Source organism: Acinonyx jubatus, chromosome B3 (assembly GCF_027475565.1).
Source record: "Acinonyx jubatus isolate Ajub_Pintada_27869175 chromosome B3, VMU_Ajub_asm_v1.0, whole genome shotgun sequence".
In the NCBI taxonomy this organism is placed as follows: Eukaryota; Metazoa; Chordata; class Mammalia; order Carnivora; family Felidae; genus Acinonyx; species Acinonyx jubatus.
The window spans coordinates 909,891-937,604 of record NC_069386.1 but is presented as its reverse complement, the minus strand read 5'-3'; the positions used below and the strand labels follow the sequence as shown (position 1 = coordinate 937,604).

General features: G+C 53.5%; 1 protein-coding gene and 1 long non-coding RNA gene across 8 annotated transcripts; one reads left to right on the top strand and one right to left on the bottom strand.

Annotated features, from left to right (window-relative positions):
• Positions 1-536: 536 nt before the first annotated feature.
• Positions 537-27,350, bottom strand: ANKRD34C (ankyrin repeat domain 34C). Of its 7 annotated transcripts, XM_027068282.2 has the most exons (6): positions 27,305-27,350; positions 26,368-26,578; positions 25,198-25,383; positions 11,055-11,316; positions 3,286-3,492; positions 537-2,998 (listed from the first exon to the last, which is right to left on the bottom strand). In XM_027068282.2, exon 6 carries the CDS (start codon positions 2,954-2,956, stop codon positions 1,376-1,378), a length of 1,581 nt encoding a protein of 526 aa, XP_026924083.1. In that variant the 5' UTR covers positions 2,957-2,998; positions 3,286-3,492; positions 11,055-11,316; positions 25,198-25,383; positions 26,368-26,578; positions 27,305-27,350; the 3' UTR covers positions 537-1,375. The 7 variants fall into 7 exon arrangements, with proteins under 7 accessions (XP_026924083.1, XP_014942410.2, XP_053079414.1 ...); XM_015086924.3 differs by lacking the exon at positions 25,198-25,383; XM_053223439.1 differs by lacking the exons at positions 11,055-11,316; positions 25,198-25,383; positions 26,368-26,578; positions 27,305-27,350 and adding an exon at positions 10,666-10,866.
• LOC113601995 (uncharacterized) lies at positions 10,501-12,507 on the top strand. Its single transcript, XR_003423383.2, has 3 exons — positions 10,501-10,629; positions 11,848-11,984; positions 12,298-12,507. It is a non-coding gene; the product is annotated as an uncharacterized LOC113601995 (long non-coding RNA).
• Positions 27,351-27,714: the final 364 nt, after the last annotated feature.

Genomic DNA, 27,714 nt, shown 5'->3' with positions numbered 1-27,714 from the left:
CCAAGCTGGGAAATGACGGAACAGAGTTGCAAACCCAGACCTCAGAGCCTCTACTCCTTCCTCCACGGGAGGCGACCCCCAGGGACCACATTCTTCCAACCACGGAGCACACGAATCTGAGCAGCAGGAGGGAAAAATGAACGGGAAAACGACCAGGCCCGTCATCTGAAATGTGGCCCCGTCACACCACGCGTGCTAAGTCTCTGCTTCCCTTCCTGGGTTTGTGCAACGGCTGGAAAGCGTCACCCGGGTTATCTCTACAAACCTCCCGCCGCGTAGACACTTCAGATAATTCGCAGAAACCGGATTTCTCTGGAGTTACCTGGACAAGAGCAGGGGAGATGCCAGTCTGCACCCCCGGAAGTTTTCAGGCTACAACACCCGATCCACTCCCCGCCACTCTCTCCAGCCTGAGAACCGCCCACTTGTACTTTCCACATGTGCGTGGCCCAGCGCTACGTATTGTTCTGGCTTTGGGTGGGTGGGGGGGGGGGGGATGTCACCGACTTTTCAGAAGAACAGGCAAGAAACAGGTCTATTCTGGAAACCGTATCACATTTACCTCCAAATTAATTACCAGACCCTGGCTGTGTTTTCCCAAGATTTTGGCACGGCTCATGTCAGGGCAGGCGGATGAGGCCGATTTCACATCTGACGCACCGATGACAATGGCACATCGGAATTTGGGGGACATGTAGTTGTATCTGGGGACTCATAGCACATCCAGATGAGCATGTGAACACAGTGTGATAGGGGAGTTTGGGAAGACCGTGACCGTGCCGAGCAGGACACTGCCCCATGACCCGGTGACAGGCAGCCAGAGCCCCTGTGATGGGGGGGCCCTCCCCGCCTTCTGATGCTTCTGATGGGGGCTCTGTCCCCCCTTCTCCACCTTGGGCTGACACATAACACACAGCTTGCCAGATCTCAGGGGCCAGTTTCGAGCTTTTGCACACATGACAAATTCTAAAGCCTCATTTCCTTTGTAGGCACTTTATAGATTTAGTACTAAGGGCATGCTTTCACTGCCATCCTGGGATCTAAATTCTAGTTTGTCTGGTGGAAAGGAACTGATGTCAGGGGCCTAGATCACCGTACCAGCTGCGTTACTCTCAAACCCCAAAGGTTTTCTTCCTTCGGAGAAATTTATTTTCGGTAACCTCATCCCCAGAAACCAATTACCCTGAGCCCTTTTCAAGCAAACCTGTAACAACCCACGATCATTTCAGAAGGGAAGCGGGGCCCTGTTCCGTACCCTGTGAGGCGGGCCACACAGCAGCACGGGGGGACGGGCAGGAGGAAGGGGGCCCACACGGCTGTGTTGGTCCGGATTATGGTGCCTGTCGTCGGGTACGTGGAGACCCTCTGGAAGTGTCTAGGCCATGATCTCCTCAAAGCCAGACAGCTGTTTCACATGCTCGACCTGCATGGAGTGCCTCCGGAGTAGTTTCTTTTGACTCCTCGAGTCAGCTCTCTTCGGTGAGCTGGGAGCCACGGGCAGCATGGATTTTAGGCCGCTGGCAAGTGGAGAAGAAGGTTTGCCGCCAGGCCTGATATCTGGGATGGGTGGGTTCAGATTTACATTTAAAGGCGGGAGGAAGCCGGGCCTGGTGTGCGAGATGCGGTCCGGCGGCAGAGTCCCAGAACCTCGCCTTTCCAGAAGAGGCGGTGGCCTGGGGCGCCCCGAGCTGGGGGAGGTGCTGGGCGCCGCGTCCAGGGACTCGCGGGAGCCGTGGAAGAGAGCCACGTGGGAGCCGTTCAGCCTCTTCCTCTCGAGGGGCCCTTTGCCCGACTCCAGGGAGACGGGACTGAGCTGGTCAGCCCCCGGCTGCAGATCGAAATCGCACGGGTCATTTTCCAGCTGCTTGCGGGACGCTGATGGACTGACTCCAGCCTTCTCCTGCTCCACAGGGAGAGTCCCTCTTCTGGCCACACGAGGGTGGGACGCCTGGCCCTTGTCGTAGGCGGCCTTCCAGGATGCGGGTGCCGGCGAGGCTGGGATCTTCAGAATCTGCTCTGTGAATGTGGGGAACAGGGCGGGGTCTTTGCCGTCGATACTGCTGGCTCTGGAGAGCGGCCCCCTTTTGGGGAAGGACACGTCGCTAATGCTCTTGATGACCTCACTGTCTGTGCCCGCGCCGTGGGCGTCGTCCTGACGCACGTTAGCAGCCAGCACGGACGGCGCAATCAGGCCCCAGGGTTCGGACTGGAGCCTCTTCAGCTGGGGCAGGCGGGCTCTCTTGAGGTTCCCAACTTTCCTGGTGGGTGACCCAGGCTCGTTGAGAGCCTTGGTGGTGTGGCAACCACTCGGATGCCCCGTTTGGACGCTGAAGAAGTCGTCCTCCCACTCGCTGGGCGGAGAGCCCAGGCCCGGAGCCTTCAGTTCGATGTCCGAGGGAGACGCGCACAGTGGAGGTGACTGTCTGTCTTCCACTTTGGGTGACGGAGGGACGTTAAGGTATTGTTTGGCGGTTTGGGCGCCCGCTGATGATTTATCTGTCGTGATGATAATCACCTCCTTCCCTTTGGCTTTGCAGGCGTCGAGGAGATGTCTCAGGGCGTCTTTGTCATCCGCGTGTATCGCGTAAACCAGAGCCGAAGCCCCCGTGCGGTCCTCGAGGCTGGGGTCCGCGCCATTCTCCAGGAGCAGGGAGACCACCTCTCCTCCGGCCCTCCTGATGCAGGCGTGGATGAGGGCCGTCTTGCCAGACTTGTCCTGGATATTGGGGTCCGCCCTGTTGTCCAGCAGGTACTTGACCATCTTGGACTTGCTGATGCTCTGCTGGTCCACGTGCTTGGTGATGCAGGCCACCATGAGAGCCGTCTCGCCTTTGTCATTGCTCTCGTTGATGTAAGCGCCCCCTTCCAGGAGGAGTCTGGTCAGCCTGAGCCTCCCCAGCCACACAGCCTTTAAGAGTGAGTTTCCGTCGGTTCTCAGTTCAGTGTCCTCCTCCATCGCGCTGGCCTCCGCGCCTCCGAGCCACCGCGGCGACCAGACCTAGCGAGGGAAGAAGAGAGAAGCATGGCGTGCGTTCCGGAGGTGCCCGGGTGCTGATGGTGCGGCTGTCACAGGGCTGGATGCGGTCCTGTCCCCGCCTGATCCCAGGTGAGGCCACCTCGGCCGCATCGTCCAGCTCGTCTGCGTCCGTCTCTTCATCTGTGATGTGGTGGGAGGGACGGGGACGGCCGCCTGGTGAAGCCACGCTGGGGGTTACGGGAGAGCGGACAGAAAACATCCACACAGGACACCAGCTGACATAAACCTGGCAAGCGATCCACACTCACCTCAAATGCCGCTTAGGAAACTCCGCTCCATGCCCACGGGCACCTGCGTCCCACGAGAGAAGGTGTGTGTCCCCCCGGGTCACTGCCGCAGCGCCGACATCGGGCAGCGATTCACACCCCATGGGTCACCTCGTAGATAGTGGATGCGCTGTTCTCCCGGGCGGGCATCCGAAAGGCCGGGAGGGAATCCACCAGAAACACGGGTTACTATCGCGATCGGGGAGGAAGCAGAGAGAGAATCATCGCAAAGCAAACTCAACCTCGCGGCAGCCCTGATGTCACAACCCTCCCCTCCTCCCCCTAGTCTTCCAGAATAACGCCAAAGCACGGCCTTCCCGTGGGCAGGTACGAGGCGGAGGGCCGACGGGAACGCACGTTGCTCGCAGGCGTCACAGGGCACAAAGCTCAGGCTGCAGCTTCTTCCGCCGGGGTGAGTCTGCGGCCACCGAAGGCTTTTCCGCTTTCGTCCTCCCCGCGGCCGCCACCCGGTTCCCGCACCCGGAGCCTCCAGGCCGGTGTTGCCGGAGAGCCTTCCCCGAATTCGTTCGGACAGGCGGGCCCCCTCCCTGGCCCAGGCGTCTGCCGGCACAGCCCCTCCACGCGGACTCCCGTCCCTCCTGCCGAGGAGGGGCCGCGGTTCCCAGGGTTTCTCGTCGCCCGGTGGGCACCAAGGCTTCCCGACGCCACTGCCGCGAGCGGCGGCCAGCGGTTCACAATGTCCACAGGTCTGGAAGTCAGAGCCTGGCTTGGCCGAACGTGAGAGAGGGATTCACACCCTCACAAGCGTTTCATACGCTCACAGACACTTGCTGTTTGCTTAGAAGGCCCAAACCGCACTCTCCCGTACACGCACACGCGTACGCACGCCTCGACGTCGCTCTCTTCCGAAGCCACGACGGCGGACGGCCCAGCCCGTCTCTCTGCCTCCAACAGCCGTGTCTCGGTGGGATCTCGTTGCTGTTGTGGGTGTCCCCGCGAGATCTTCCGCAGCAACGTGACCACCGTGCGGTCGCGAGTCTCTGTCCCCCCGTGCTTCCGTCTTCAGCCTCCTACGGGTCTGTGTGTGTGCGGGTGTGCACACGGGTGTGCACATGCACGTGTGGGGTGTGCGTGCGGGTGTGCACATAAGTGTGTGCGTGTGTGTGTAGGGCGTGTGCACGTGGTGTGTGCGCTGGCCTTTCCCTTAGGCCCCACCATCCCTGCTCGGCACTGGCGCTGCGCACACAGGGTCAGGGTGTCGAGGTCTGTGTGCGGCTCTGGACGTTTGCAGCAGGATTTCCGGGCGCTACATAACGGAGCGGGAATGTGCAGTGAGGGTGCGAGGTCTCCGCTCAGCGAGGGCCCTTCGTGTGCTGGCGCATCGCCCCCAGGGCCACCAGGACTCCTGCACACACCATCCGTCCGTCTGTCCACCCAGGGCTCCCACGCCTGCACGCACTGTCTGTCCATCTGTCCACCCAGGGCTCCCGTAACCACGCACCGTCTGTCAGTCTGTCCACCCAGGGCTCCCGCGCCCACACACTGTCCGTCCATCTGTCCACCCAGGGCTTCCCTGCTCCCCGCACGCGCCGTCCATCTGTCCGTCCACCCAGAGCTGTGCGCCCCACACGCACTGTCCGTCTGGCTCTCAGACGCCCTGCTCACTGTCCCCCTGAGCCGCTTTCTAACTGTGAGGTCTAACAGAGACCCCGCTCTGTTTAATTATTCACCACCCTGCAAACCTGGGCTCAAATGTTCCTTCCTTTCTAATCAAGAGGAAAACCACTCAAGGTGGAAGAGAACCGAGTAGAGTTACAACCGGCTCAGCTCCAGGCTGTATGAACACCTCCCACAGATCACGGTCCTGCCCCAACGACGAATGGCCAGTAAGCACACAAACAGGTGTTCGGCCTCGTGGGTGGTCAAATGAAACCAAATCAAAGCCCAGTGAGATACCAGGAGGCACAGTGTCCAAATTAGCATGGCTACAATTAGCCAGCCTGGCAATGCCCGGGGAGGGACAGGAAGCAACGGGACCCAGTGGGTGGGAGGACGAGTCCAGCGCTCCAGCGGGTAATTCCGCACCTGGGTTCTGTCTGTGGGAGCCCGGAAAACACGGCCACAAAGTCCTGCCGTCCCAGCGTGCACACCGCGCGCCAGGGGCCAGTGCCCCCCCCCCCCCCCGCCCATCAAGAGGAGGGGTCAGCATGTGACCCACAAGATGCGGCAGGAGTGACTGTGACTTTGAGGCAGGGCCTCCGTGGGCCTCCCAGCTTCCAGTTTGCTCTCCTGGAGCCCCGCTGCCTCATAAAGACACATGGGCTGTCCTGCCGGGGAGGACACAGGGAGCCCCCACTGACCGCGACCGTTCGGGCGAGGTCGCCCCGGACCCCCGGTAGTTACAAGTGCAGGCAGGACCCCGGGCGAGGCAGCAGATGTGCCCAGAGCCTGGTCCAAACTGCAGAAACACGCACAAACAAGGGGTTCTGGTTCTAAGCCACTCGTTTGGGGAAGGTTCGTTCATATCAATAATTACCGATAAATCTGTGCAGCGAACCAGGTACAAAAGCGTTCCCGACAGCACTATTCACAAAAAGCAAAAGCGAGACATCCTGCAATGAAGAAAATAAAGAAATTGTGCCGTATTCATACACTGGGACGCTATACAACACTAGGTACTCTTTCTCACAGACTCACACTCACAGACCCCCCCCCACACACACAGACATACACACACTCACACACACACAGTTGATAACCACATCTCCTGGATTCCTTGATACTTCGCCACCTTCTGTGCTGAGCCCTGATGTGTTAATCTCCTGGGCCAGCCCCCTCCCAGAGCCTGCCCCCCCCCCCGAGCCCCCGAGGCAGGAACACGGTCTTCTCTCCCTCGTCGGCTTCGGGGTAGTTGGAAGGAGGATGAGGAAGAGAAAAGGGGAAGGTCATGTGGGTGGACAATCGGGTCCTCTCTCCGTGTCGCGTGGGGGGCCGGCCACGTCCCTCAAGGTCGGGGGTGGGGAGGGAGGGGACAGCACGGGACATCTAGCTGGTGCCTGTCTCCCTTCGTCTGCGGTCAGGGGCCACCTCCTGCCCGGAGCTCGGCCTCGTCCCTAACCCCCGCTGCTGAGGAGAGAACAGGGTGGAGCCCAGGCATTCTGGTTGCTCCCAGCCCATCTACAGGAATGACCTTCTCTGTGCTCGGGGAGCTGCTCCTCGTATAGCCTCTGGCCAGCCTTCACCGTGGCCTCCCAACGGAAGTTCCTTACGTGACACACATGCCAGGAAACAAACACTTGTGTGAGGACAGGACCAGACCCTTCGCTCTCCTGCCGCCTGCCGCGCGCCGCCTGGCGAGGCCTCGAGACCCACTCTCTGGCCGGGGCCCACTCCCCGCCTCAGGGCTTCAGCCACCGCCTCGCCTCCTGGCCCCGGTGGCCTCCTCTAGGCGCGCCCCCTCCCCACTGCATCAGGCCGGGGGGCCCAGGCCCACACCTGCGCTCGGCTGACTGGGGACTCGGTCTCCCCGGAGGCCTCCAGGTGGCGAAGCCCCTCAGCACAGAAGCACGGGCGCGTTCACCCTCTCCAGAGTGTATGTGGACCGAGAGCGTGTGGCGGCGGGAGGTAGGTACCAGGCAAACTCCTTTCCTTGTCTTCCACCAGAGCCTGCTCTTGGCGGGTTCCAGGCTGCGGGTGGGATGCGGTAGATTATCCGCTCCCACAACCCAGCAAGCCGCGCTCGCTGGCAGGCCGTGGCTGGCTCAGTGCCGTGCCCCTCGTGTTTGCTCCGCTTGTCATTCCCTCACTCCTCCCCCACCCCCCGCGTCTCCTAACCCCATAAAGCGTTGATGAACTAGCTCGTGTCTGCTTATGACATGTGCACTGATTTCTATTATTTATAACAGAGTAAGCCTTGACTGACACACTGGATTACCTGCCCACCCATCCGTCCATCCACTCATTCATTCGCCACCGTATAAATGTTGAGGGTCAATACACGTGCAAGGCATTAAGAACAAATAAGTGTGTGGAATTCAGGCTTGGAAGGTCCGGCGGGAGGCTGGAGGTCACCTGGGAGCCCCTGAGAGATGAGGACGGTCAGAAGCGGCAGTGCGAGGACGCTAAGGAAGCATGAAGCCGGAGATGTATTCAATAGTGACCGATCCGACGAGGGCATCAGCCAAGAGCTAAGTCACTTGCCTTTGGGCATTTACCTCCTGCTGTGTGTGCATCGCAGACAAACGTCAGGAACACCTAATGCACGAAAGACCACGTGCCTTTCAGGGCTTCCCAGCCTGTCGGAGACAAGGAAGCAATTCTGACCCAAAGGGGCTGACAGGTGCCCAGAATTTTGAAACCCCGCGCACTGTGACTGCCCTGGGCACCATGTTTTAAAAGTCGCAGCCCCCAAGTGGGTGTTTTTCTTCCCTGTGTTTCAGAGGCAGAGTTACCGGAGAAATGAGCAGAATGTGCCTGGCTCCTCTCCTCTTGTCCCCCAGCCGGCCCGCCCCTTCTCCCGCTCACTCCTCACGGCTGTTTTCCGTCTCAGCCCCACCGTCATGGGGTGGGCACACCCCCCAAAGGCACAGGGACTGGAAGAGACACACCAAAGACTAAAATATCTCCGACGCCAGGAAAAAACAAAACGATGCTTTCTCTGATGGAAGCAGCGGGTGGGTGGAAGCGATTACCATGTTCGTCCAGAAGCCCTGGGGCTATTTTACCGTGCACAGAATTATGAAAGTCTAAGGTTTCCGAGGCTGTGAGGGGCCGTGCGGTCCAGTCGTTCCCAGTTTAGAAATGGGGAGTTTCAGGACAGATCGAGTCCTCTACCTTGCTGAACCCAAGCTCTCTCACTCCCGTGCTGCCCCACATCTTTTGCCTGAGCAGTGTAGACCAAGGCTGCCTCGTAGGGCCGGGGGCCAAGTGCAGCCCACAGGGGCAGGTACGTCTGGCTTGACCGGCATAGTGTTTTAGTTTTGTTCCAGTTTGAAGATTTTAAAATGGATCATTCGTTGTCCAGTTTGGCAAAGGCCCTGCCACTCTCTGTAGCCTTACAACTGACCCAATTCATACATTCAGGCTACTTTCCTGGTCTTTGTAGGTATGTGGGTCTATGACACTGGGTGTAAAAGTAAACTGCTTGAGACACAAGTCATGATGCTGTGTCTGTGTTGTCCCCATCACCTCCTAGCTTCTTACCTCTACAGGTTTGTTAGGACTCTGATGAGCTACCAGATGGAGAAGCCCTTTGTGTAAGCTTTAAAGCAGGGTGTGCTTCCGCAAGCCATTATAAAAAGGTAACCAACGGGGCGGCCGGAGGGAGGTGGTACTCAGTGGCTTCAGCGTCCGACGTCGGCTCAGGTCACGATCTCATGGTTCGTGGGTTCGAGCCCCGCGTCGGGCTCTGTGCTGACAGCTCGGAGCCTGGAGCCTGCTTCGGATTCTGTCTCCCTCTCTGCCCCTTCTCCACTGGTGCTCGCCCTCTCTCTTTCTCTCTCTGTCTCTCAAAAATAAATAAATGTTGAAAAAAAAATTTAAGTTCATATCTAAAAAAAAAGTGACTCAATTATTTCAGTGCAGATAAACCACCATGTTTTGTCTCCTCCTCCTCGAGTCACCTTGGCATCGGATTTCCAGCTAACCTTGCCGTGTTTGGCACCGTGGTAAATCGGAGGATTGAAGCACTGCATTTGGTTCCAAGTCTACCTGTATTTGACCCCCGTGGGAAAGGGAGGCAAAAGAGGAGGGTCCACCGGCACCTGCAAACGTCTGCAGAGCACCTCCTGTTCCCAAGGAAAGAACTGGGGACACACATGACCATACTTAGAGGCCCAGGGTTTCTAGGACTTTACAACCTTCATGCTTTGTGTTCATCTTCTTTCTGGCTGTGGCCTTAATCTTGTCTCTCCCCTACCTTCTCAATTTGTGTTTGTTTGTTTGTTTTCCAGTTGAAGGATGTGCTGTATTCACGGCAGTTTCAGTGAGATCAGCATCCCGCTGTGACCACGTTTGCACACGTAAGTTTGCACACAATTATATCCTGATGAATCTCAGCTACTTCTGATACGTATCCACCTGACCTCTTGTGTATCTTTATAAAACATCACTTGAAATTCTTTGTGGAACAAAATGAAAGATAATGGTTGAACATGTTTTCGGTTGATCACCTGGCTCCAGCTGGCACGGACAGCGTTTCTCTAGATGCACTTGAGGTCCACGATTGCCCCGTAATCCAAGCTTCTGAGGGTGCACGGTCGTGGTGGGGCCATGGCAGAGAAGCAGGCCACCCGGGTTCTAAGCTCAGCCCTGCTACAAGGTGGCTGTGAAATTAATTGCTGGCCAGCAGCATTTTGCCCAATGCACAGAACGCCGTCTCTGCCTTCCAAGATTGTTATAAGGGTCAAATATAGGCAATAGGGAAACACTCTTCAAAGTCCTATAAATATTTAAAGGATTATCATGTTGCGTTAAACTCGTCCAGGATCCTACCTCTGAGCCCTGATCTGGGGTACTCAGCCCGCACCCCAGGGCCTCTGCCATTCATCACCCAACCTCTCCCTCTTCCAACCACCTGCTCCCCATTTCTGTCCTCCGCCCCCCAACCGCGATGGGCCGTTTGCTGAGTTTTCCCACATACAGATCTCTTTGACCACCCTCCCCCACACGTCTGCAAGGGAAGCATTATGATCTTAACCTTACAGATACAGAGCCTGCCGCGCAGACAGGTTGTGCGATCTTGCCCAAGCGCGTATGTTTGTAAGCTGTAGCTTGGATTCGAACTCTTGGTTCCTCTGAACCCAAGTTAGGCGCTTTCGCGGAGGACATTCTGCCGGCTCTGGCACACCTCCCCACTACCGCCACCTGGCGTGCGGTGTACAGGTGCAGCCACACCACCAAGTGGTCGTATAGACTCGGACGGGTTTACTTGGCCTCCTCTGCTCCCATTTTCTGATCCGAAGCACACGGATAATGGCACACAAGCTCGCGGCGCGCGTAACAACCGCAGAACGCAGGTGGGGCGCTTAGCACAGGGCCTTGGCCCAGGTGAGCGCTCCATAATGTTAGATCTTGAAGGAGTTTGGGTGCGCCTTTCAAAATCCAGGAGGCCACCGCGCTCGGCCATAGCATTCGCGGCAGCTTGGGGATATTTTATACCCCGCCTCTTCCTTCTGCAGCCACGGGAAGCAGTTAGAGGCGGATCCGACGCAGAGCTCCGCGTTAGCGTTTCCCCCACCGCCCCGCCAAGGGTGGGGGCGACGGCCGGGCTCCGCGCGCTGCCCGGCGCTGTCCGAGGTGCTGGACGCCGGCGGGGCGCGCTCCACGCCGCCGGCTCTGTGCGCAGCTTCCAGAAGGCCCTGCGCGGTAAGTGCGTCTCCATCCCTGCTCTGAAATGCTCACCTTCAAACTCTTTACAATTTCTGGAGCATTCTCGGGATCACAACCTCTCACCACCCTGTCGATCCTCAGAGGTTTCTGCAAACATGTAAGCTTTGCTCCCCCTTCAGTTTCTGCAGAAATCCAGACGCCTATCACCCAGCCCCGCTCCGCAACCATCTCCTACAAAAATCCAGGCCCCTGCGCACCTCACCCCCACGCGTCAATGCAAAAATGAAAAATGTAAACCCGTGTTCCACACCCTTCTCCCACAGTTTCCTGTGATAAAACCAGACTTCCCCCCCTCCAGCCTCCCACTCCTGCCTGCGGCTCAACAGCGTGGGCTGACTTTTGGGGAGCGCAAGATCCCTCTCACACAGTGAGCCACCGGAGACCCCTGCGGGTGCGCTTACCTGCTGGGGGTGCTCACCAAACGAGGCCACCTGAGTGCAGGCCACCGGTAGTGTCATTGCTCCAGAAGCAAAGTCAGGGGACCTCGGCTTGGCTTCGGGCCGCTTACCGAAGGGCGCTGCCGGGCTGACCCGCGCGGGGCGCTGGGTTCACGCCAGGCCTCGCGGGTCCTGTAGAATGACTTGCCCGGAACTTCAAGGTTCGTCAGTAAAGCCTCTGCGTCACCCCTCGCTTCTCCCAGTTCAAGCGAGAACACGGCAGTTTCTTTAAAGAGAAAGCAGGAGGCGTGGAAGACGACGGTCTCGCCCAGCTCCGGTTTGCAGGTCTCCTGCGCAGCCCGGCCCTGCGCGCCGTCCCGGGGCCCCGCCGGCTGGCTGGCGAGCGCGGCCGTGTGGGCGTGTGCGCCGGGGAGGAGCGAGCACCGCGGGGGCGGCGGGGGCGGGCAGAGGCGCCCTCCGCCCTGCCCGCACCCCGACCGCGGCGGCCAGGCGCGCCTGACGGCTCCGCCCCAGCCGGGTGGGGGCCCCGGGCGTGGGCGCGGCGACCCCGGGGCCGGTCGAGGGGCGCGCGCGCGCCGCAAGTCTGACGCCGCACGTGCCGGACCCCGGGAGGGACGTGAGCCTGGGTCTCCTCTGCTGTCCACGCTGTTCTGCCTTCCTCGGGCTTCCTTCGTCAAACGCCCTGGGATCCAGGACTTCCGCCCACAGTGTGGGCGGGAGAAGAAGGGAAGAGGGGGGCTGTGGCGGTAAGACTCAGGGGAGGGGGGGTGGGCTCGAGGGTCTGTTTCCATCCCAGCCCCGTCCCTCAGCGCACCTGCTCCAGGTGCCCAGGACTCAAAGCACGCGGCACCGTATCTGCAAGGTGAGCGCGCCCGCGCCCCGGCTTCGCGGAGGCCTGCCCCCCATGTCTAGGTGAAAACAAGCACGCGTGGGGTGAGTGTTTCCTACAGGAAAGGCCCCCGTCCTCCTTGGGTCTGTCGTAGTCATTTACATTTTCCTACAAAATTGCCCACCTCGTTCACAACGGCAGACTCTCACAGCTACACCTGTCACCACCTTGTAATTTTTCATCTCTTCCAGACGTGTCCTTACACCCCCTTTCCATTCCGACATGGTTGCCTTTCCCCCTAGTAGTTTCGGTGTTTACTTTGTTGTGGTTGAATTACGGGATCTGCCTAAGTTCCATTTTGCGGCCTGTTAAAGGACCGATAAACCCAGGAAGCATTTTTCCTCCTACTCCTTGCAGGAAACAATGAACGACTGTTCAACTGAAGGAAACAATGCGTGCTTTTGGATACATGCATGCGAATACACCCGTGAAGTTCATGACCTATCACTACCCTCTACACCTGTACTTTGTACCGCAAGGCAGGACGGGATTGGGGAAGCTGAGCCAACTCCGGAGTCAGACTGCATGGACTGAAATCCCAACCCAACCACTTGCCAGCCGTGAGTCACTAACCGGTCTGTACCTCAGTTTCCACCTCCATAAAACTTAATAATAGTATCTACTGTAGATGGAAGCCGCGTTTATGGTGACCATGGCGGCACCTATCAAGTGGCCGAATCACTGTGCTGCACTTGAAACGAATACATTTAACATGTGTCAACTGTACTTGACAAGAAAAAGGAAAAAAAGAAAAGAAAGGGTCTGCTTCATCAGGCCAGGGAGGAGGGGCAGCTAACACACGTAAAATGTCCCGTGCTCTGCCTGGTAGACAGTCGGCGCTCTCTATGTCTTCACTGTGTTTGTCTACCTGATCCAGTAATATTCAAAGTAAACTGTTAGAAAGACTTTCGGGGTGCTTGAATTCACTTATTATTCAAGAAAAACGTATCGAGTTTGGGCCGTGTGACCAAATCTGCATTTTATTTTTTTATTTTTATTATTTCATTATTTTATTTTATTATTTTTTATTTTATTTCATTTTATTTTATTTTATTTATTTTATTTTTATTTTATTTCATTTTATTTTATTTTTTATTTTATTTTACTTCATTTTATTTTATTTTATTTTTGGTACATGCTGGAGACTGAGCTGTGAACAAGAAAGACACGTTCTCTGCCTTCGTGGAGGGCCCTTCTAAAAATCTGGATTTGTCAGCATGTCTCTGGGCATGTGTGTGTGTGCGTGTGTGTGTGTGTGTGTGTGTGTGTGTGAGAATCAGTGGTCTGCTGTTCCATGACCCCCAGTTCACACAAAAGGACACGAGGCAAACGTTTTGCATGCTCTTCCAAATCCGCCTTCTGGTGGAGTCTCCGCCCCTTTGCCAGAGATGCACCCTACGTGCTAGACCCACTTGATTAACAACAACAATAACAATTTTCAAAAAATAATCCTTACTAGTAGTAGCAGAAAAGAATCCCCACTGTTGGCAATGCCTCCTAGCCTGAGACCTCCAGGAACACACTTGCAGATGTACAGCTGGACAGGACGCACTGGGCATCTTAGCAAGAAGGTGCTAGAACGTGCTGCAGAATTAGGGCTTTGGTTGGGAGGCTTAGGGGAGGGTTTGCTCCACTCTTAACAGAGGAGAATCATGTCAGACAGTATTCTGACGCCACAAAGAACATTAGAAAGTGATCCTTGGTGCCATGCTTCCCACGCACTATTTTTGTTTTTCTGTTTGTTTTTAGAGATAATTGACCTATAACGTATTAGTTTCAGATACACAACGTCATGATTCCGTATTTGTATGTACATCTTGCAAAATGATCACCACGGTAATCTGATGAACGTCCATCACGTTACATAGTTACAGTTTTTTTCTGGTGATGAAAACGTCTAAGATCTACTCTCTTAGCAACTTTCAAATATATGGGGGTGCCTGGGTGGCTCAGTTGGTTGAGCGTCTGACTTTGGCTCAGGTCACGATCTCATGGTTCATGAGTTCAAGCCCCACACCAGGCTCGCTGCTATCAGCCTGTCAGCACAGAGCCCACTGAAGATCCTCTGTCACCCCCTCTCTTCCCCTCCTCTGCTTGCGCTCCCTCAAAAACAAACAGTAAAAAAATAGCTTCAAGTAATAATATAGGACCTATTACTAACCATAGTCCCCATGTGATACATCACATCCCCATGACTTATTTTGTAGCTGGGAGTTTGTACTTTTTAGCCTTCTCCCGTTTTGCTCCCCACCCCATCCTGTGTCTGGTAATCACCAGCGTCTTCTCTGTGCCCATGAGTATACCCTCCGTTCCAAGCCAGGGCAGGGACAGTGTTTATTTCCCAGCCTGAACGGGTTCCCTGCACAGAGTACACTTTTGCTCAGTCATTGTCCGTAGGGAAGACAGGCTCAGAGGTCAATACTGAGCTGCTTGGCTGGAGCTGTAAGCAAGGAGCCTTAAGTCCTCTGATTCATTGTCTGTACCCAGATTTGGAGGCTATGTTCTAGAGCCATGAGGCGTTTTCCCAAGATCACACAGCAAATCAATTCCAGGTCTACTAGGTCTCTTGAGGTCAGTGTCGTGGGAATGGATGTGTTCCAGGCTATGACACATTTTTAAATAACTTTGACTAGATTGTTATTGTAAGTGTGTTATCGGTATTGCCTAGAAAATACAGATAAGATATGGACATGTTCTTCCAGTCCTTTTAGCCCACCTTTAATGTTAAAAAAAATAGTTTCTTTCAAATGCATCTATTGCACATGTAAAGCAGATATGCTTTTTGCAGCAAGCATCAGAAAGCCCGTCTCAAACAAAGAGGGACTGATCTCCTTACACAACCGCATGTCTGAAGGTGGGCCACTGCTGATGATGGTTCAGAGGTTCAAAACTCCCAGGGCCAGCAGTGGATGCCTGTGGCATCCCCCTGGAGTTTTCCGGAAGGCTGCCGTCAGCTCAAGCCATAACAACCACATCCCAGACAGACCACTGGGAAGGAGTGGAGGCAATCACATCTTTCCTCTTATCCGAAGGGCAAACCTTGCCCAGAAGTACATCGCACAGCCAGGTTCTCCTTGAATCTATTAGAAATGGGACATATCTGAGGACGCTGGGAAAACGGGAAGCCAGATTGCTGTGACTGGCTTAGATCAAGAGATGCTTCCTTTCCTTGGTCTGGTCTAATGCCAGATCGGAAATGAGTAATACGACTGTCACAGTGCTTGTTATTAAACGCTCAGGAGGTGCAGATGAGCAAGAAAAAGAGGCTGATATAATATTTATAATACACAAGTGTAATCTATAAAACTAGATTAAACAACAGAGTATGCTGTATTAGTCTTATTTCCTTAAAAATCAGCTACGAAGCCATCCATCTAGAGGTCTATTCCTCTGTGACTTATTTCCACACGACTGCGGGTTCTTCTACTTCCTCGTCAGTGGCTGCGTGAGATATGAGTGTGCGCGTGAACCGCAATACCTCTAACCAATTCTCTGTTTCAGATGTGACGCTCTCCCGTGGCTTCTGTCTGTCGTAAACCACACTCCGGTGAAGGCCCTTTCATCAGTCTTTTTCAAATTTCAGAATTATTTCCTAAGAGCAAAATACTTGCGGTTCCCGAGGGAAAGGTATGCAAAACTTTACCATTTGCATACAGAGTGCAAAGGGCTGCTCCGTGAAGGCCGTACCACTTTTCATTACCCCTTGCTCATGGCTAAGTGCATCCTCCACCTTATGAGATCTCATGGTTGAAGAAACTTGCTAACGTGATAATTAAAAATGTATTAGGTCATTGTTCTCGTTTGTATTTCTTTTATTACTAGTCATGGCTGAATTTTAAAGAAGTGTTTATTGCCTATTTTTCTGTCAATTGCTCATTTATACCTTCTAAATTTTCTCTTGGTATGCTGGTGATTCACAGTTGATTAGAAAATGGACATAAAGTAAATAAAATTGTTCATAATTTCCTTATCCAGAAATGAGCACTATTATTCATCAGTTATTCATGGGAGTTCATAATGGGTTATATATTCCTCTCCCTCTCCCTCTTTTTCTGTCTCTCTCTCTCTGTCTCTTGTCTCTGTCTGCCTCTCTGTCTCTGTCTCTATCTGTGTCTCTCTTTGTCTGTCTTTGTCTCCTTGCCTCTCTCTCTCTCTCTCTCTCTCATGTCTCTATCTCTTTGCCTTCTCTCTGTCTCTTGTCTTTCTCTTTGCCTCTCTGTCTCTCTCTCTGTCTCTGATGTCTCCCTTCCATCTATATATCTATCGATCTCTCTATGTACCTATCTTGTGATTATTTCCTTTGGATAAATACCCCAAAGTCAGATTTCGGAGTCCTACACTAATACTATTTTTTAAAAATATTTGCCAGTTTGAGAGGCGTGCTTGTAAGCGTTTCTCTTTGTCCGTGATCATACTCTCTGGCATTCCCAGTGTTGGCTCTGTGGGGCTTCCTTTCTCTTTTTTCTTGGTGAGACCCGACCAGGGCTTACCTATTTCATTGTTTTTCTTCCAAAGACAGATCTTTGACATTTGTTAATTGTAGTATTTTTCTAGTTTCAATTCACTCTGTTTTACTTTCATTCCTATTAATTCCCTACCCTTGTTTTCCTGTTTCTCTTGCTGTTTGTTTTCTTAGCTTTTTGAGTTGAATTCATAGTTAATTCTGTCTTACTCTTCTTTGCATACAATTGACTTTATTCAAGGATACAAAGTATCTTCCAGGTACAACTTTGTCAATCCCCCTCTTTTTTGTCTTCAAAACGAAAATCACTTTTTGAAAAATACGACACTTTAATACAATTAGAACTTTTAAAGAAGATAGAAAAGTACGAAGAAAATAGAAAATCACTTGAAATTCTTCTTTGCAGAGTTAACCATTGTTAACATTTTGGGGAACATCTTTCCAGAAATTCTGTTTAATAAATGTATATAAAAATCTCATGCAAATGGTGTCCTGCCATACTTTTAATAGTATACTCTATAATGAAACTGTTTTTCTGTTAATGACTGTAACACACATAATAGGTTTCAATGAGTCCATTGTATAAATATAATTTATTTAACCCATCTACAGGAGATGCACATTCTAAGTTATGTCTAAGTTTTCATCGTGATAAACAACTATAATACGTTTGCCCAGCTATCCTCTAGGAGTAAATATCTACAAAAGAAATTGCTGAGTGAATGTGGGGAAAAGAATAAACACATTAATAACTATTTCTAGACAATCCTCCAGAAAGATTATAAAAATTTATACTCTCACCAACAGAACACGATACTAACCATTGTCTTACCCCCTCATGGGGTCTAGATAACATCAAGCTTTTTAATCCCTAACAATCCAATTAGCAAAAAAAAAATATAAATATATATATATATCTTATTTTTGTGTATATATATATATCTTATTTTTGTGTATATATATATATATATCTTATTTTTGTATTTCTTCAGTTACTAATGATGTTGATGAACTGTGTTCACCAGTTGTTGTATTGTATTTATATATGCGCATGCGTGTGAGATCGACTGCTTACATCCTTTCCCATTTTTCTGACTTCTAAATTTTTTAACCTTTCTCCATATTTTGTATTTATGTTCTTAATCTGTCATACATATTACAAATATTTTCCAGTGTTTTGTGTTTTAGTTTTATGTGTTGGTTTTGTCGTAAGTTTTTAATTTTTAAATTGTCTAAATCTTTCTTTATTTTCCTTTAAAACTCTCGCCTTCCAGACGCCACACTTACAGTGCCCCGGCCTCCAGACTATGAAAGATCCAGGTTCCTCCTGAGGCTCTGGGGTTTGGGGTTTGGGGTTTAGAGTCAGATGTTTGCTCCTTCTAGTCTGTCGTTTGTTCAGTGCATTGAGATGAACCATGCTCCCGGTCACAGACTCACTACCCCAGTGAAGAAATCTCTCTTCTCCCCACCGCTTTTGAATGTCATGAAAACTCAACTTTATTCGTGAGCGTCCCATTCTGTTTTATTCTGTCGACCCACCTGCCCCTCCTTGTACTACCTCGTTCTCACTGTCAGCAGTTTACAGTTTCGGATGTAATGGTGTGGATTTCTCCTTAAACGTCCTTTCCAAACTTCCTGAATTTTACCACAGATTTGCTCTTTCCGATCAACCTTAAAATCACCTTAGATACTAAAGTCTACATTTTTCATCAAATAGTGGTTTGTTTCCAATTGTAACAACACTACCGAACAATCTTCTTTTTGCTGAAAATAAACTGGGAGGTCTGTATTTCCAGTGAAAAGTCTCATGTTCTTTTTTAAGACCGCAGTCTGGCGCGGAACCACACTGCAGACCTCCAGAGAGGCCTGTGAGCCTCCGGCCTCACTCTATGCAATGGGCTGATGGGCTGAGTTGCGTGTCCACCCCACCCCACCCCCGGCCTCCCAGTATTCCTGTGTTGAGGCCTAACATCCATGTGATGGATGGTACTTGGAGGTGGGCCTTTGGGAGGCAGTTAGGGTTAGATGAGGTCATGGGGGGGCCCTCATGATGGGTTAGTGCGCTGATAAGAAGAGACAGAGGGAGCTTGCTTCCTCTCTCTCCACCATATCCCGACACTGAGGGAAGGTAAGGAGCCCTCACCAGGCACCCGATCAGTTGGCACCTTGGTCTTAGACTTCCCAGACTCCTGATCTATGAGACATAAACGTTTGTTGTTTGAGACACACGATCTACAGCGTCTTGTTAGGGTGGCCCAAGAACAAGCCCGTCTACACAAACTCAACATAAGCTTTCTGAGTTCAGTCACCTGAGTCTGTTCATTGATGACTCTCTCCCCGCAACACTCACAGCTTTTCCCCTTGGATGAGGTTCCTAGGAGAACAAGAGGTATTTTCTGGAAACAACTCCTGGTTGGTTGGTTGGTTGGTTGGTTGGTTTTTATTTCTTCAAGTCTGTGCTATAAGCATGGAAACACTTAGCAATTGGCTGGATTACCCATTCTGGTGAGGGAAATAGGCCGCTTAGAAGGGACATTATATTTCAAAGCAACCATCATGGGAAACCATCATGGCACTTGGCTTCCTAAGCAGTAAGACTCCCCTGAAACCCCTCAAAACTCTGAGCACCAGCCTATGGAAAGCAGTCATATTGATGTAAGTTGGTACCCAGTGAGGACTTGTGGATTTGTGTATGAGTAACGATATATACATGTGTATTTGTGTACGTATGTGCATACACACACACACACACAGACACCTACAAAAGTTTATTCTAAACTTGATATAAATGACATGTAATACACTACTTACATATAAGAATAAAATACACAATATGTTCTGTAAATTCTGTACAATCGATTTTCATAGAATGGTTTCATTGATTTAAAAAAAATTTTTTTTTAACACTTATTCATTTTTGACAATGGGAGATTCAGAACATAAGCGGGGGAGGGGCAGAGAGAGAGGGAGACACAGAATCCGAAGCAGGCTCCAGGCTCTGAGCCGTCAGCACAGGGCCTGATGTGGGATCAAACTCACAGACTGTGAGATCATGACCTGAGCGGAAGCCGGATGCCCAACCGACTGAGCCACCCAGGCACCCCGGTTTCATTGATTTTTAACAAACTCTTATATCCCCAGTCAGTCTACAAATGCAGTTCAAGCACGATCTCACAAATGGACTTTTGTCCCCTTCCACCAACTCCTTCCTTCCAAAACTTACTGTCGTACCATCAGATATGTGATCTACTGTTAAACTATCTCTCACCCCATACAAATCACATTCGTGACACTCAAAACCTGTTTCCGCTTCCACACTAACTTTAAGTCTGATCTGCGTTATTATAACTCTTCTCATTGATATACAGAGAAACCTTGGATTGCGAGGAATTGTTCTGTGAGGGTTCCGCAAGACGAGCAAACATTTCTAATACATTTTAACTTGATAAACGAGCGATGTCTTGCAATACGAGTAGGACGTGATGCCGAATGTCACATGATCACAACTGAGCGAATGGTTCTTCTCTCTCTCTCTCTCTCTCACTGTGGGATTGTGGGTGATTGTGTCCCATGCTCGGATGCTCGGTCTCAGGCCGTGGTGTTTGGCAGAAATCCGTGATTTTTCAGCAGATTGGAAGGTGCCCATAACTGGCACTCATGTATTTTTTGTCACTTCCAAGCACCTGTGGGCAGTCCTTTGCTTTTGCATCCAAGAGTGAGCTTAGGAACGCTTTGCTCATTGCAGGTCAGGCTGCCTGCTGACACAGACCCTTTCCTCTGCTGCCTTATTGCCAGTTATATTCGATATGGTCTATGACAAGAGTTTAGTAATACTGTACTGTAGTCAACAGCCGTTAGTGACGGTGAAAGTCGTCCTCCACAGTGACCCTCCTCTCTCTCTCGTCTCCCTCACACCAGCCACGAAGGTTTTCGAAGGTAAGTGCTGGTTAATTTTTCTTTATATTTTGTATTTTCTTTATTATTTTGTATTAGATGACAGTATCGTAATCGTTTTTATATGAATATTTTTGGGTTGTGGAACCATTCACCCGAGTTTCCATTATTTCTTATGGGGAAATTCGCTTTGGTATACGAGTGCTTTGGATTACGAGGATGTTTCCGGAACGAAACACTGTCCACATTCCCCGGGTTGTTACACCTGCCAATTCGATTGTGCAGATGCTTGCAGAATGTCCGATTCCAAGCTGCCAACAGGCTGTCATGATGCAGAACTGGGGACAGAGGCACACCATGCCGTTCCCACCGTGCAGACACAGCAGATCCAGGGAGCCACGGGAGCACAGATGGCAGTGGAATGCATCAAATAATTAGGAAGGGAAGAATTCTGAGTATCTATTACCTTTACTTTTAATAGAATGTAATTGTAAGTGTATATATTAATTTTTGTCATGGTTACGTCCAACAAAGGCTCTCAAAGTTCTGGGAAACGACCCGCCCGTGAGCAGGCAGGGGACTCTAGCACCTGCCGTCCACACCCCTGGGGCCGTGGCCCAGCTGGGCTGGAAGAGGCAGACACCTTGCCCAACTGACATTCTGCGTGGATGGAGAAGCCGGCCTTCGCGTCACCCAGGCCCAGAGGTCGTGGCCACCAAAGCCACCCTCCAGCTCCCCGCGACGGGCCCAGCGCGTTCTCTCTATGACATCCTGCTCTCTGTGGTTCCAGCAGCCGCAGCATCGCCTCGGATTGTTAGCAACGCAGAATCCCAGGCCGCTTCCAGGCCTGCTGACTCAGGAGAGGAGGGTCTCCAGGGTGGGCGGCCTGAAGCACAGGAAGGTGGGACGCCCGCTGAGTTACCTGGGTCCCCCCCTCGGAAGATGCTGAGTCGAACGGAGCGGGGCCTGAGCACGGAGATGCTTTCAAAGCCTCTCCAGCTGGCGGAACGTGGAGGCCGGGTGAGGCACACCACGTCTCCTCCAGGACGCCCCAGCCAGAATGTCACCGTCACCGTGGACGTCCCAGCGCCCTCGTTGGTGCCCCCTCCTCTAGGGGCAGGATGAGGCTGGCTGCAGGGGGTGCGTGCAGGGTGGGGGCTCCGGTGGGGAGGCTGCTAGTGAGCCGGTCCGCGGTCCCTGCTGCCGTGCTCGCCCAGCAGGAGCGAGGACCCATCCTGCCCTTCGGGGAAAGTGGACTATGGGAAGCAGCAGGGGCAGCGAGCCCACAGCGCTGGGTCTGTGCCCAGCCCGGCCCCTCCCCCCCCCCATCGCCTGCGTCTGTGCAGACGGCGCGGAAGGTGTCCTCGCGGAGACAGGGTCACCATCGGCTTCCTCCCCACCCTGTTCCGAAGACTCCTGCAGAAACTGTTTTCACCTTCTCAGATTTGAGGCGCTTGATACAAACACTCAGCAAATATTTCAGCAAAAACGAATGTCCCCAAAGAGCCGCTCTATCTGGGATAAGTCATGATCGCCAGTGTTCCTCTGAAGTGCCCAAAATAGAGCGGTGCTGGCGGTTCCCGGCGAGGCGCGGCCTTGTTTCGCTAACCTAGTTAGGAGCTGTCAGCTCGTGCTTCGGGTCCTGTGAGCGTCTTGCGGTTCTTTGTCTGAAAACCCTCCCCAGCCCCCCCGCCCCCCCCGAGGACCTTCACACGTGCCAAGTTCCAGGACGCGGCCCGGCCCGCATATTGTGGAGACGCAGCTCTGGCTCGAGGACCCCGGGAGCGCCGTGCGCACTGGCCAGGGGGGGAGGCGCCCCCGAGCAGAGGACCCTCCGGAGCCCGTCCTTTCTCACTCCCTCCACACTGACAGGTGTGGAGGGACGTCCCTGCGTTCTAATCCGGTTCCCGCCCTGCTCCAGGAGAGGAAGGGGCATGCCCCCCCCCTCCATATTGTGGAGACAGCACCCTCGTCCTCACGGCTACGTGCCAGGAGCGGACTGAGACAATGGCGGTCAAGTCCACCGGTGCCCGGGGGGCAGCAGGGACCAGCTCGTCCCAATTTGTCAGGGACTCTCGGTTTCAGCACTGAAAAGGCCTGGGTCCCACGCAAGAACCCTCTCAGTCCCGGTCGAAGCAGGGCCACTGGTCACCGTGGGCGGGCAGCCAGAAGCCACATCTCCTACGACCTGGAAAAACAGCCTCAGCTCAGCAGCACGATGGAATTCCATAAGGCGAGTCCCATGGGTATAGCCAGTAACCAAACCCCCATCCGGGGGACACCAGGGGTGATCCAGTCCGAAGGCCCCGGAGCTAAGACCGGGGATGCGACCCAAAGCAGCCGGCTGCCGAGGCGAGCACAGAGCAGAGCGGCCCGAGGGGGAGTCGCGTGGGGGTCAGAAGAGGGGCCAAGCAAGGTCACTGCAGCCAGGCCGCGCTCCGTCCCCGGCCCCGGGGCTGCGGCCAGACAGGCGAGGACAGTGGCCCCCGCAGCTACTGCCTGCCACACAGAGACTCTTCAAAGGACAAAGGGACAGAAAACCGTCAGAGCCTGTGTGTCTTTATTATAAAAGGGACACATTTATAGTCGAGAAATGTGAAAAAGTACAGAAACACCATAAATTTCAAACCTCACACGAACCGCCACCTTCAACAAACCACCTGTCACATCCCCATGTATTTCTTTCCCGCAAAAGCCAGGGGCCCATGCGGTGCAGTCCCAGCCCAGTTATGTGTCGTGAAAAATCACTTTCCACGAGTCATCAAAAGCACCTGAGGTCTCCACTGGAGATGCTCAAAGAGAATCAAAAGACATCCAATTTCTAATCCACAGAAGCACTTCCTAAACGTTCCCTTCCCGTCCACGGCCTCTGGACCCCAGCCCCTGCAGCCGCCCCAAAGCCCTCTCGGTCGCCCTCCCAGCCACCACCCGCGCTCTGCCGACCCCACAAGCCGTCTCCAAGTCTGTCTTCCTCCTCGGAGGCCTCCGTCCCCTTCCCGCCAGCACATTCGGGCTCGAGCCCCACCTGGTAGCTCACCCTTCGCTTTCTGCCCCTTTGCCCAGTGTCCCCAGGGAGAGTCCAGGCTGGGGGAGGGGAAGGAGCCAGCAAACGGTGACAGCACGTTCTCTCCCCCCACCCCCCGCTGTCCACACAGAGCCCCACATGGAGCTCGAACTCACAAAACGTGAGATCATGACCTGGGCCGAAATCGAGTCAGACACTTGGAGCTCCTGGGGCTGGGAGGGGATGCCCAGTTGGTCAAGCGTCCGACTTTGGCTCAGGACATGGTCTCACGGTACTGGAGCTCAAGCCGCGCGTCAGGCTCTGTGCTGACAGTGTAGAGCCTGCTTGGGACCCTCTCTGCCTTGCTCCCGCTCGCTCTCTCAAAATAAATAAACGTTAAAAAAAAAAGAGTCGGACGCTCAACCCACTGAGCCACCCAGGCGCCCCCAGAATATTCTTTCAGGGACAAGGGGAGGAAAAGAAAAGTATCGCAAAATATGCAAACGCCTGTCATGTCACGGTTTTTAGAAAATAAAACGGTAAATATTTCATACTCTTTTCTAATCAAACTGCAATTACACTGCGGGTGCAATTTTATTTTTATTTATTTATTTGTAAAGATTTTAGCTCTAGGTCATGTCTATACCCAACATGGAGCCTGAACTCACAACCGGGAGAGGAAGAGTCGCTCCACCAATTGAGTCAGCCCCTGCAGGTGCAATTCTATATTGCAGAATTCTATATTCGTTCATTCATTCAGTCATTCATTCATTCAGCAAGTACTTATTGTGGGCTTATTACATGCCAGACATTGTCACTAGGGAAACAATGAAGAAACAAAACTCGATGCCCTCGTGAAGCCTAGCGAAGTGGTCAGAGGTGACACAGATAGAAAACAAAGTGGGGACGCCTGGGGGCTCAGTCAGTTCAGCGTCGACTTCAGCTCAAGTCGCGATCTCACAGTTCGTAGGTTCGAGCCCCGTGTGGGGCTCTGTGCTGACAGCTCAGAGCCCGGAGCCTGTTCTGGATTCTGCGTCTCCCTCTCTCTCTCTCTGCCCCTCCCCTGCTCGAGCTCTGGCTCTCTCTCAAAAATAATAAACATTAAAAATATTTTTTTAATAAAATAAAAACAAAACAAAACAAAGTATGTGTTATGCTAAAAGGTCACAGATACTCTGTAATTTTTTTAGCAAAGTGAAAGAGGTCGGGAGTGCTGGTTAGAGGGCTGTTTACTTCCCAGTGAGGTGACGTTTGAGCAAAGGCTTGGCGGACGAGGGGGGAGCCATGCAGGGTGGGGGGAGGAGGGTGTGGCAAGGGGCCATCGATTACACTGTAGGACGCCCAGCAGCATCCCTGGCCTCCCCCCACTGGATGCCAGCGGCACCCCTCCCCAGCCTGACAACCAGGAATGTCTCCAGGCTCCACCAAGTGTCCCACGGATGCAAAAGGGCCCCCGGTTAACCACCATCAAGGGCTACGCGTTCAGATCACCTGAGGAGCTCACGGTGGCCCGGACTCCTCCTCAGACCAACTAAACCAGGGGCTCTGGGAGCACTGGGAACACTGTAAGCTCCTCGGGATTTTTCTAACGTGCAGCTGAGGTCGAGGACCTTTGCCTTGACCTCGTGGTCCCGACCCTTGAGCGCACATCCGAATCCCCTGCAAGCTGGTCAAGACCCAGCGTGGGGCCCGCCCCCAGAGTTCCAGATTCAGGAGGTGGACACGAGGCCTGAGGCCCGCGTTTCTACCAAGTTGCTGGGCGATCCTGGTGCGGGGACCGCCCTTGGAGCGATGCTCAAATTCGGATGTGCGTGGGAACGACGTGGCCAGCTTACTGAGAACGTCAGTTTGCACAAACGTCCTGACTCTGCATACCCCTTGCGGGGCCCAGACCTACCCTTTTAACAAGCAGTGTTCCAGGCTATTCTGATGCAGGGGCTCTGGAAAACCCGAGTCCTGACACGGCGGATGCTGTCTGTACCACACCGGGCTGGTGAGGCCCCTCTCCCAGAAGCAGGCTCAGCAGGCTTGGGGGCAGGAGGCTGAGGCCCGAGGCACAGAGACAGCCCCATCGCTCACTCACCTGGGAAAGGGAGGGAAGGGCTCAGGGTTCGTCAAGCGTGGCCACACGAGGCCCAACTTCTAAAACAGAGGCTCCGAGGACCCTAACTGAGATCCCCACGGCCGGGGCCCGTGCCTGCCGCTTCCCTCCCCAGACGCCAGCTCACCGGGGGAGGCCTGACCCTCATGTCTCCAGGCCTCTACTCACCCTCCCTTGTCTCCTGCAGCGTCTGGCCCCAGGTGTGCTCAGACCTCCCGCCCACATACGGGACAGCTGTCACTCTTTCCTTGCTCGTGCCTGGTTCTCCCTGCCTCCCCTCTACCCGTCCACCCCATTGTCACCCCACCCCCTCTCTCGCCCCTCCCAAATTAATAAACTTTAAAAAATTAAACAATAAAGTCAACATAATGACGGAAACAAAGGCAAGAGGAACGTAGCTTGAATTAAACCTCCCGACCGCTCGCTCCCGATAGCGCCCCCCCCCCCCCCAGACACGCAGAGCGGGACCTTGCTCCAGGAACTCATGGCTGCCCTACTCCCTTCGCGTTGTCCTTTCCTTAGAGACTGCAAGTAACCTGATCTCAACAGCAGCTCGCCCCTCAAGGGCCCGAAAGCCTTGCTTCCAAATTCCTTAGAGACTCACGCTGTCCCTGACGCCCACTAACTTAAAAGTATAGAAGCAGTCACGCGTCACAACCCCAGCACGGCTCTCCCTGCCCCCGGGCCCTGTCCTGTGCTTTCATAAAACCACCTTTTTTGCACCAAAGAGCCTCGAGAATTCTTTCTTGACCGTTTGCTCCAGGACCCCATCAAACGTGTTAATTGGTCATACTGATTGCGGCAAGGAGCCAATGCATGGACAGAAGTTGAAGACACAGCACAGGTGATGCGCTATCAGAGGCGGGGTGGGGTCCGAGCCCCAGACCGGGGGACGGCCCAGATGGTGCAGGAGTCTCACACACAGGACGCCAACCCTCAGGGGGCTGGGCGCAAGCCAGGACTTACCAGAAACACGAATGACCAGCCAGACTGCAGTCCCAGGCACGATGAGATTCTGTTTTTCATCAGCCAGAATTTGGCTGTTGACAGATGAGGAAACGGAGGTTCCGAAGGGTTAAGATCAGGGCCACGCGGCCAGCACACGACAGAGCCGGGTCAGAATCCAGGCAGCGCGGCCGCAGTTGGCGCTCACAGACGTGATAGGACGGCTTTCTTTCTAAAGAACAATCACATATTGCATAAGTATGCATTTCCACAAACCGATGCACGTAAATAAAGACACACACATATGTGCATGTATAATTCATATGAACATTCACACATAAGAGGAGACATCAAAATGTGGAGAAGGGTTACTCTGGGTGATTGGACTACAGCTGGCCCTTTTTCCTTTTGCCTTTCTGTATTTCTAAATTTCCCCCAAAGGGTGAGTCACTTGTGCATGGGAGTGATTTTCCGAAAACAAGCCAGCCCGGGGGAGACCTGGCGGAGGCATAGATCAGACCCCCGTCGTTCAAGTCCAGCCCTCTCGGGAAGCCTCCGGACGGGGGTGGGGCAAAGCATGCATGCGTGAGTGGGTCTCAAAAGGTTCAACCACCACTTGGTACCTGCAAAAGCCCGCAGCACCTTCCCTGGGGACGGCGGTCTCTAGCAGAACCACCCTGGCACAGGGTCGTAGCCTCTCGGGTTAGATGTCACCCTCCACTTTTCCCCACGTCCTCCCGCGGCGGAAATCACCCAAGATGCGTTCCCCCCACATGTGCTCCTGCCCCCGGCTGCGGCCATGCCGCCAGGCCCTCTGCAGAACCAAGAGGAGGTCGACGCCTCCCGGGGCCCCTCCTCAGAGCTTGGCCCCTGTGGCCCCGGCTCCCAGGTCGGACGGTTCTCCGTGACCCCGTGCAGGCGGCCACCCCGTCCCAGGCTCCCGCCCCCGGAACCTCACCTTCCCTCCACAGCCGCTGTGCTCCAGAAAGACGTCACTTCCTTCCAGAGCAGGTGCCTGCCCTCCTCGCGGCCCCGCCCCCGGCCCCGCCCCCGGTGGCAGTCACGTGGGAGAGGCCACGGGGGCCTCCACCTCCCACGTCTAAGGCCCTTGTTTGTAGCTGGAAATTTTGGAGTGAGCTACTTAATGACCGGATTCTGTGAGGCTCTTCTGCTCCAATATTATTTTTTAATAAAGTGTCTTAAAGGATAATTCCACAGACAAAAGAAATTTTGAAAAGCAGGAACTTCTGGCTGTCCTCTGGGAGCTCTAGAAAATCCAGACAGACGTAGGGGTGTGAAGAGAGCCCCCGGGAGACAGCTCAGCCGCAGAAGTCCGGGGGGCAGAGGTGGCAGGATAGGCGTGCGCGC